This window comes from Betta splendens, chromosome 2 (assembly GCF_900634795.4).
Source record: "Betta splendens chromosome 2, fBetSpl5.4, whole genome shotgun sequence".
In the NCBI taxonomy this organism is placed as follows: domain Eukaryota; kingdom Metazoa; phylum Chordata; class Actinopteri; order Anabantiformes; family Osphronemidae; genus Betta; species Betta splendens.
The window spans coordinates 7,238,976-7,249,536 of record NC_040882.2 but is presented as its reverse complement, the minus strand read 5'-3'; the positions used below and the strand labels follow the sequence as shown (position 1 = coordinate 7,249,536).

The window sequence follows — 10,561 nt, the reverse complement described above, 5'->3', positions numbered from 1 at the left end:
ATTAAGCTGAAAATGATTCCACTCATCCACTAACGCTGCTCTTATCATAATAGTTGTATAAACGCTGTTTGGCCCTGATGTGCCCCAACACTTTTCCAGAATATACTGCCTGAGCTGAAGCAGACCACTAGAGAGGTCTCCTGCCATGAAAAAGAGAATACAGGCAGGCTTTTCCACAACCTGGCAACCCAAACGTTGTTCATATTAATGGTGTTTTTGCAGTAATAAATTCATTAAAAGCAGCCTGTTCTCCCGTTAAAAATAGAGCTTTTCCAGAAGGGGGAAAGGCACACATTGACTGTCTGATGCAGCGCTGGGTATTGTATGATAATACAGCAGTACTGCAGCAAGACGCGAAAATGTGTCATTTTCTCTCCAGAGATTCTGATGGAATCCTGTTATTATAATCTTAAAATAATCCCAATGCTTTACAATATATAACTCTACACTGTGCTGCGATGGAATGATGTGAACACGTTTCAATACATGAGGCTGCCACAACCTACAATTTGTAAACCTCAAGGATGTAGAAAGAAGGAAAGAAGGAAAAAGGACCTCCAACCGGTCACGTGTCTCATTAAAGGACCTCAGCGAAAGAAACTCCTAAAACCACACTTTATTTAACAAAATAGAAGCAGGTCAAATATCGCAAAGCATATAAATGTAACTTTGAAACACAGCGTTTGAAAGTTATGACAAATCATCAGTGGGCTGTGGCACAGTAATACTCCACAGAAGAGACACGCAGTTGCCCCGAATAACCCCCCACCCCCCGTACGTGTGACTGGACAGAGGAGAAGAGGACTGGACGGGGGTCTGAAGGTGAAATGTGGGAGAAAGTGCAGGGAGATGATGATGATGATGATGATGATGATGATGATGATGATGATGATGATGATGATGATGATGATGATGATGATGATGATGATGATGGTTTCTGTTTTGTCACAGATTTGCTGAGATGTTAGTCCCCAAGGTCAAGCTGCAGCGTGGGTACAAGAGGGAGGAAGGGTGGGGTGGGGGTCAGTAGACGAAGGCATGACAGTAGGGGAAGTTAGGGATTTATAAACAGACATGCAACCAGTCACGCAACCGCTCGCGCTCGTTTCCGATGGCGTTTAGTCTCACACAGGCAAGGGGCAGAGAGTCAAAGACTGGGTAGGAAGGGATGTGGTTCAGCACCATGGACAGCGCTAGTCTGAGACTGCAGGCCTTCTAAAAGGGACATAGCAAAAGGGTGGAGAAGTGTCAGGGGGTGTGAGACAGTCCTCCTACATCTGGTCATGGCCATGGCATCTTAGGTAGATTATTATTAAATTATGCTGGAAATATTAATATTAATATTAGGCATCCGAGATTGGGTTTATTAAAGATAATTGATAGGCAAAGTCAATAATAAGTCACCAGCACTGAAAATTTACATCAGAATTAAAACGTAAAAAAATGCAAATTGCACATTCCTTCCATCTGTTTCAGACACTGCAGAGAAGAGTTGAGAAATTTTGGACTACTGGAAGTATGCCCCAACCTTTTTAATGCTTTTATTTTCCAAATCCATCTTTAGGAAAAGCGGGAGGCTATAGGCTAGAAGCAGCAGACCTGACAGTCGAGCTCTGCAAAACAGCTATTCAGTCATGGCAATGTTTTCATGAGCCCACATAAACCATGCGACCCCCAAAGAAGAGCATCTCAAGTTCAAAATGCTGTGTTGAAAAAGGCATCTTGCATGATCTCATCACCTCCGCAGTGCGTGCACACGTGTTTGTGTGTGTGTGTTTGTGTGTGTGTGTGTGTGTGTGTGTGTGTGTGTGTGTGTGTGTGTGTGTGTGTGTGTGTGTGTGTGTGTGTGTGTGTGTGTGTGTCCTATTGAATCCCCACTTCCTGTCTCTCCACGGACCTTGCTTCTTTTGACTTCCTGCCATAACATGGCCCCCGTCCGTCAGAAAGCAAGAAGCAGCCTCCGAAAAAACAGCTTATTTCGAGCACATTTTGTAGTAAATACAGTGAGTTTCAGTTCTCTTATTTGGACAAGATTAGATGGCTTTACAAAAGCTCACAATATGATGAAAGTGAATCATAGCCATAAGCTTTTTTTGTGGAGGAATACTTTTTTATGACATTAAAAAAGCATTCTATTCTATATTAGTCTACCTGCGCTGTTTACATACAGTAGATCCAATTGTATAGCTTGATTGAAAACACTTCTTTGCTCAGTTGTTGAAAAAATATGATGGTATAAACCCCCCGTTTAAATGACATTTTTTGTTCCTCTCACCCAAAGCAGGCTATATTCATTGACACACAAAACCACGGAACTGTTATTTTAGCTACATTAACTTTGCAGCATAAGCATCTGAGTGACGTTAATTGGTCATGCTCATCTGCATGTCTGAATATCTGAAAGTCAACAATTGGCACACCATAAAATAACACAGTTTTACATTCATAAAGGAGATGATGACTGCGCAGACGCTGGAATTTAATCTGCACCATCTAGTCACGGTATAAATAACCCCAATATTTATCGACAATCAAATGATAACAAACAGAAAAGAACATGCACTGACAGCTTCACTTCCATCACTCCTTTCAGATAGTCATCGTAATCCGCTATTGGTTTTTTTTTTCTTCTTTTCTCCAAACAGGTTTAAAACAACAAATACAAATCCTAACTGCAGGTTCACAAAAAATAGAGAAATGGCACTTTGTAATAGTCATATATAATTCTTAATATCTATATATAGTCGTCATATTGATATAACATGAAAGGGTCGAGTTTGCTTCTTTGTTGGTTATGGTGGTTATGGTTCCTCGCCGTCGCGTGTGTGTTGAAACCATGCGAAATATCTTCATGCAGATTATGATACATCGGTCCGAGTATTTACATGTACATTCATGCGCTCGTGCACCATTCCTTGGGTCCTCGCTCTCGCTCTCGTTCACACACACGCCCCTCTCCCTGTGTCGCTCCGTTTCTCTCCCTCTTTCCTTGTCTCATACAGATCCGTAGTCCGATTGCGGCAAATAGCAGAACTGCGAGGAGGGAGGGAGGAAGGGAGGAAGAGAGGGAGTGGGGAAGGGGGGGGGGGGGGGGGGGGGGGGGGCCAGGGGGGCTCGGCATATACATATATTACAGAGTGGGGCCCGTGGAGCAGCAGACTGACTTACATGGTTCGACTGGAGGAAACAAGACATAAAGAAGTCTGTGTTCGCCCGTGACGCACGGCACAGTTCGCCTTGACGCGTTAGTCACTCGTCAGTCTGTCTGTCCGTCTGCGCGGCCGTTTGTAATCCAGCCTGGCGTCTGCTTCCGCCGAGCGGCGTCCCTTCACGCGTCGTTCGTCGTGGAGAGGTGCGTGCTGCAGTCGAAGCCCCTGTGCGCGCCCCCGTCCGCGTGATAAGGCCCACTGTGCCAGTAAGAGGAGTCGCACACTGTCTGCAGCGAGTTGATCTCCGACGCGGACGAGTTCCCGTCCCGCCGCTTCGAGCGCTTGCGGTTCCGCAAAATAAACACAAGCATCCCCACGACGGTGAACGCGGACGTGACGAACACCAGCAGCAGCCCGGGGACGAGCACCGAAATCGAGACCCTATTGGGCTCCAAGTACGAGTTCGAGCGCGTCCCCGAGTCCAGGGTGAAAGTGCTGTTTTTGGACAGGGCCGTGGGGGAGACTCTGTCATAGAGTTTGGGGCACATGAGATCGTTCCGGACGTAGCGGAAATCCCGCTTCCAAAACTCTTCCGGGGACTCGCACTTGAGATCGCTTACTATCACGTCGGCCCCGAGTTTCTCCGTCCACTGCTTGAAGGGCACGATGCTGCACGAGCAATCCCACGGATTCCCGTGCAAATCGATCTGAATGATTGAGTTGAGCTGGTCCAACACGCCAGCCACGGGCAGGTGGGGGAAATAGTTGTTGTGCAGGCTGATTTTGGACAAAGAAATCCCAAGGAAAGCATCCACGGGCAAAGATTTGAGCAGGTTGTTGTTGAGGAACAGGACCCGCAGGTTCGGCATGGAGCTGAAGGCGCCCGCCACGATCAGCTGGATGTCGTTGTATTCCAAACTGAGATATTCCAGATTCACGAGGCCCACGAACATCTCCGCCATCAGCGTATCCAGATAGTTCTTATCCATATACAGCCACCGCAGCTCGCTCTGGTTCTGGAAGGTGCCGTTGTCGATCACCTTGATGTTGTTCCCGCCCAGGTCGAGCAGGTTGAGGCTGGAGTAGCCGAGCAGCTGGTTCTTCTTCACCGCGTGTATGTTGTTGTCTCTCATGTTCAGCTCGTGCGCGGCCAGCGGTTTCGGCTTGAGGCCGGACAGGCTCTCGATCTTCTTCCCCTCGCAGTTGACCCCCAGCCCCTGCCTGGAGCCCACCAGCTTGCAGTTGCACGGCTGCGGGCACGTCACGTTGGCCAGCTGCTCCCTGTCCCCGTTCACGAACGTCACCACGGGGAGCTTCAGCTGCCAGTTCTCGCGAGACTTGGAGCGGCCCCGGGGCCCGCCGGGCGTCGGCGGCCCGCCGGCGTCGGCGGCGCCGGGCTTGTAAGGCGTCGGACGCGGCCTGCGGCCCGCGGGCTCCGCGGTCTCCTCCTGCGTGGGCGGGGCGACCAGGCTGGCGTCCACGCCGCCGCTCTGCGAGGGGCACAGATCCTCCTCCGACGTCTCGTTCAAGTCGCTCCCCTGCAGCCTGGTGGGAGCCTCGCATATCACGCGCCCGATGAGCGCGTTACGCGGTATGTTGTCCAGCCATTCCTTTAGAGAAACCAGGTCGCAGTTACAGTCCCACGGGTTGTCCTCCAACAAAACCTCCGCAATGCCCGGTATTTGTTCGAGGATCCCCTCATAAGGCAACGTTTTGATTCGGTTTCCCCGCAGGTCGAGATGCGTAATGGGCACATGTTGAAACACGTTTATAGGTAGCGCACTGATGAGGTTGTCGTTAAGTATTAACACTTCAAGTTTATTTAGGTCCCTGAAAACAACGGGATCGATATCCCTCAATAGATTGAAATCAGCTTGGAGGTATTCCAAGTCGTCTAACCCCAGAAATGTACTCTTCCTGAAGGATCTTATCTTATTGTTATTGATGTGCAGCCGCTTCACCAGCTGCAGTCCCAGGAAGGCGCCGGGCACGATGTCGTGCAAGCCATTGTTTTCCAAATGCAAGCTCACCGCGTTGTAAAAGTTGGCGAACTCGTTGGGAAATAGCCTGGATAACGAATTCCCGTGCAACAGCAGGTGATAAAACTGCGAGCTCGGGCCAGTCAAATGCTGCAGAGTGGTGAAGCTCCTTTTTTCGCAGTCTATGTGCAGATCCCCCTCGACCTCGTTGCAAGAGCATATCTGCTCCTTACAAACGTCCCTTGTAACATTTCCACTAGCAACACAAAGAGCCGCATTCAGCAGAACAATCCAAAGCAGCATTTTTCAACGCGAACAATTCATTCCCGGTTCCAGGACATACGAGCTGAGAATCTTAGTCTACATCAATCGGAGGAAGAGGGAGACACGGACATTTAGGCAGAAGAAGGCAGTCTTTTATAACACATCCATGCTGCATCTAACCTGCTCTCGTGTCCAGACTCGCAGTTTGAGAATGACCACATAAACGTCCCTTTCACATCCACTGAATCCCCGCAGCCACGGCACGTCGATGATAAAAATCAAAAACAGCGAGCGACAGTAGAGTCCCACTCATCCTCCGGCTCTTTCGGCTCGTTCAACACTGACCTTGGCGAGAAAGAAAAGACCAAATCCGTGCTTTTTCCTCGCCCTCTCCGCTCGCGCTGCGCGTTGCGGCGTCGGGAGCTGTCCCCTCTCCCCCCGGTGCTGAATTCACACCCTGCGCTGGGGCTTCACGTGCGATCCCAGCGTTGCGAAACGCCCGCATCCCCTCATCGCGTCCGTCGCCGTGTTGCCTCGCTCGCTCGCTCGTTCGCTCGCTCGCGCGCGCCGCTTCCTCCCCTCGCTCCTTTGCTCCGTGGCGATCACCGAGAGAGGAACGCGGCGACTGTGTTCATCCTAGCGCGGTGCTCTAAGAAAGATCTGACACCCTCTACTGAGCTGTAATAGCAAAAATCCGTCGACGGACTGAGGGAATGCTGTGAGGAGAGAGCAGGGGGGAAAAATCAATCCACGTATAGAGGCGAGACTTTTCTAAAAAATCACACTTTACAGTTTCTCGTGTATTTCCCCTCCAGATGCGCAAAAATTACACATTTGTGCCACCGCGCGAGGCTGCCAGCTCTTGTTGCGACTCCTAAAGCTCGCAGCTCCATGGCAAAAGTGTCCAAGCAGGCATCGTCGAGACCACTGGTGAGATTTCACATTAGGATCGTGATACCTCAGTTCAATGCCTTAAATTCCCCCCAGTCTTAGAGGATAAACGGCATCACTTTGGCGCATCTCTCTCCCTCAGCGCTGCGAGCCTGCGCTGCTACAGCTCCGACTTTCTCCCCTCGCTTTGAAAACACTGTTGAATGCGGTAAAAACAATTATTCGCTACAGGCATGCCTCAGTCCAGCAAGAAAAAAAAAAAACAGTTGACTATACAACAAACGATGCGTCAGTGTGGCACCCTATATGCGCATGTGTGCGTGACGTTTTTTTCTTTTATTATTTCATTTCTATTTTTTTTCGAGATTAAAAAAAATCTTTTTAAAAATAGATCTACAACTCTGAGAAGAGGAAAAAAGGAAAAGCAAGTGGCTGGAACACATTCCCGTCGCTTATCGATTTGTATTAGACTCCACAGATTGAGAGTGTTACATCAGATGACGGAGCGGTGGCACAGGGGAGTTGAGGTGGTTGCCCCCCCCCACACACACACACACCGCCCGCACCGACACCCCCCTCCCCCCTCCTCTCCCTCCATCTGCAGTGCTTCGTTGGATTTGAGCAGGACAGAAAAAATGCATGCTAAGTTAACAAACCCTCTCTCTCTCTCTCTCTCCGGAAAGTGCAATGGGAGAGCGATCAAAGAGAGTCAGGAGACTCCACTAAGGCATCGCAATAAGCAAAACATCATTAGGACCACCTACGCTCGGCTGTAAAACATCCCCGGTTCTGATCCGTCCCCGCCCGCCTGCGTGCCTGTTGCTGGGTCTAAACCGCCGTCAAACTCCCCGACACCGTTACAGGAGGACGTCTTTTGACCCCTGTCCACCGTCACATTAAAACCACCAGGTGGTGATAATGTTGTGGCCCGGTGTGACTTCCCATCAGCACGCGCAGCACGCTCACGGCGCATACGTTGGCCTCGCTGACATGTGACCCGCGCAGTTTAAAGGTCAATGAGCGCCAGAATAATCAATGGGGTGCTTCATTCTAATGCGCAGGTGTTTTACAGCACGTTTAAAGTTCTCAATAACTAATATTATGAGCATTTTCTTAAGGAATTTAACGAAAGTGGGTCAAGGTTGTTGTTTCTCAGCTGTTCCAGCCTGTGTCATGTTTGTGAGTGACATACGGGTCTTCTGACCTGAAACAGACGTGGGAGCAGGTCACGGAAAGCTCAGCTGCAGCCACAAAGCGGACAGAGACAGAAGCTGCACAAATATGGAATAAGTGACTTTATTGTCCTGAAAGGAAACGAGTGAGCGGTTTAAATGCGGCTGCTTTTCATGCTTGACAACACTTCAGCCTGTTTCTTTACATTTCCTCTCTCCCGTCCACCCTGGAACCTCCTTCAGGGCCCGCTTTGCTGCTTCCTTCCGTCCGCGGACCATTTGTTGTGTTTAATTGATGTTTTCGTTAGGTGGCCGTCGGATCGGTGCCGCGTCCTGCTGTGGGCCACATCAAAGCGTGCCGCTGCGTTCGCGGCTAAACTCGGCCGCCAATAGTGGATCCGGGTCCCCGGGCGTGCGAGGAGCAACCGGAGGCCGAGGGTGAGCGATCACGGAGCCGCGCAGAGGGCGCATCACTCATGCGCGCTGATTAACTGAACGTTGGATTTGAGAGTGTTTACGGAGGAGACGGAGGTGGTGGTGGGGGGGGGGGGGGGGGTCCCGCTGGGCCGGTCCGGCTCCCGCGCTCCGGCAGCGTCCACCGCGTGCGTGTGTCATATGTACAGCGCCTGCTGTGAACTCTAGCGGGTCGGGGGGGGGGGGTGTATGACAAACACGGCTTAGACACGCTTGAGCGTCTCGTTTCAGCTAAAAGAAAAAGAGCAGATAAACAATTCTGACTCAGTTTCAGCTCGACTCCCTCCTCATAGGTCGAACATTTAGACTCCGATATAATCCCCCAAACAGGAAAAATCATATTTGTATCAGGCAAAAAAAAGGGGCCCTTATCTTGGAGTCAAAACTAATTGGATTATGAATATGAATGTATCCCAAGGAATAATTGCAAGGGGCTCAGCATGGTGATGCGATGCAGATACTGTCGGGTTGCATTAGCGTGATGCAGCACCAGAGGAGCTCGCGCTCCCAGTTGCTGGGCATCGAGTCGGAGCCGGAGCACGTGACGGCAAGGTGAACCCGGAGCTTCAGTGTTTGTTCTGAGGCGCGAGGGGAAATATTGGTGCGCTGGTGAACTGAATCCAGTTCAAATGACAGCGGCTCCACTTTGAACAACTTGTGTATAGGTCGGTACCATTCAGCTGACAACCAGCACCCTTCTGTCTCATTAGATGTCATCTTAATATGCTTAACAGATGTACAGTGATACAGGGCACGCGTGTTGGTGAGAGCGGTGTTCCTATATTGAGATGAATGTGCCAATGTTAGAGCAGACAGTGTTATGGTCGTCCATATTCAGGTATTTGTTGTCTTTTCCCTCGTTATACAGTGTTTCCCGACGTTTCTGTCGATGTCTGACTCGCCGCTATTATTCTAATGTTGTTATTGACAGGCAGGAGTGACTGTTATGCACCGTCCGCGAGATAATTATGCAGCCCCGTAGATTCCACCCATTCAGATGCTGTCATCGTGATTGCCTTTTTATAATCGCGGCTCGCGTGGCGCCGGCCCCGCGGAGCGAAAACAACACTGAGGCCAATCAATAGCATTTAATCAGGCTGTGGAGTCGCGCTACAACTATTTGACTTCTCCCAGGAAGGGGTGCGTAGATATGTCTGCAGATATATTTAGGTAAGCTGTTGTTTCATGTCAAACTATGGAGTAGAATAAGATGATAATTATATTAGAAACTCTTTGAGTTGTTTAATCCGTCCCTAAGAAGACACAAAGAAGCCGGGGATTTTATCTGGCTAAGCCACCATGTTGTTTTGTTGGAAAATCTGCTTGACCTTCCCTCAGGCTTTCATTTGAAGACTTATTTTCCCCTTTCTCCAGTGATTAAAACATATAGCACTGGGCGAGTGTGCGAGCAGGACAGAAACAACTAACCTCGATGCTAAATCAAAACCTCTCAAGCAGTTTCGCAGAAAATCTCCTCATCAAACCGCAAATCTTTGCCCTTGGCGTCCGAGTCCCCTCCGCCGAGACTTTTATTTTTCCGTTATTTATTTTATTTTGGCGAGGGGTGGGCAGCGAAGGCACGCCACATCAGCTCTGCTCCGCTTTCCTCCAGATGTGCACGCTCTTCTCGGGGAGAAGCGCTTCCTCCCGGGGCTCTTTCGGAGGCAGGAGGTCTCGGAGAGACCGAAATAGTCCACGGGTCATTACAGAAAGGTCAGCGGTGGCGCTGAGCTTGTTTTCACATCAGCATGTTCCGCTCGGTGTGCGCAGACAGCATTCAAAATACAGTAGGGCCTGGCTGTTTGGGATGTGTGGTGATTCATGTGCTGGGAGTGAATAACGTTTCATCGGCGGGGAGACGAGCTGAACGGGAGGATTTTATGTTTTACAACAGACAGTAACAAAATGCCAAATCATTACTCACGCCAGCTCTGATGGAGGTTAATGAGCAAATAATAAAGCGTGACGTCACCGCGATTATCTGTAATCAAGGTGTTTGATCCATGTCAGACTTCATAGAAATGAAACTTTGCGCCACTCCTCACTTTTTTTCAGGTCCCGCAGATGTGTCATGTACAGAAAAAGATGGGTCAAGTGGAGACCGGACGTCGATCCGAGCATCGGCCCGAGCAGCGGCGGCGGCGGCGTCGGCGGCAGCAGCGACAGCATTCCCGATCCATCGACCGGCGGCGCCGCGCGGTGGAATCAGCACAAAGTTTGACTGGAAATCCATACGCATCCATCCGCAGGCACCCGGGCACTCCCTGGTCTCCAGGCCCATCAACGCGACTCGGCGCTGACCTGCCGAGAGCCGGCGGAGGCTCCGGCGCCGGCGCCGCTCGCTCTGAATCGGCCCGTTCCTTTTTCTTGTTGTTGTTTGTTGTTTCGGCTGCGTCTTGTTCTTCCCCTCCGAAGACTCACGCGAGCGTGGAGTTCTCACAATATGACAAAAGCCTGACACTAGTGTTAGTCACTAGCCTTAAAGGAGAACAATTTAATTATAGCTTAGAAACATTACACTGATGCCTCGTGACATTTCAGAGTGTATCACCGCTCTGTCCTCTGGAAACAAATGCTTTAAAAACAGCGCGGAGGAAAAAGGTTAAAATAGTTTGTCTTTTCTAAAGTCTGC

At 50.0% G+C, this 10,561-nt stretch overlaps 1 protein-coding gene across 1 annotated transcript; it reads right to left on the bottom strand.

Annotated features, from left to right (window-relative positions):
- Positions 1-601: 601 nt before the first annotated feature.
- On the bottom strand, positions 602-6,613 carry LOC114842528 (SLIT and NTRK-like protein 1). Its single transcript, XM_029128136.3, has one exon. The coding sequence runs from the start codon at positions 5,429-5,431 to the stop codon at positions 3,329-3,331; it is 2,103 nt and encodes a 700-aa protein (XP_028983969.1). The 5' UTR covers positions 5,432-6,613; the 3' UTR covers positions 602-3,328.
- Between the last annotated feature and the right edge of the window lie 3,948 nt (positions 6,614-10,561).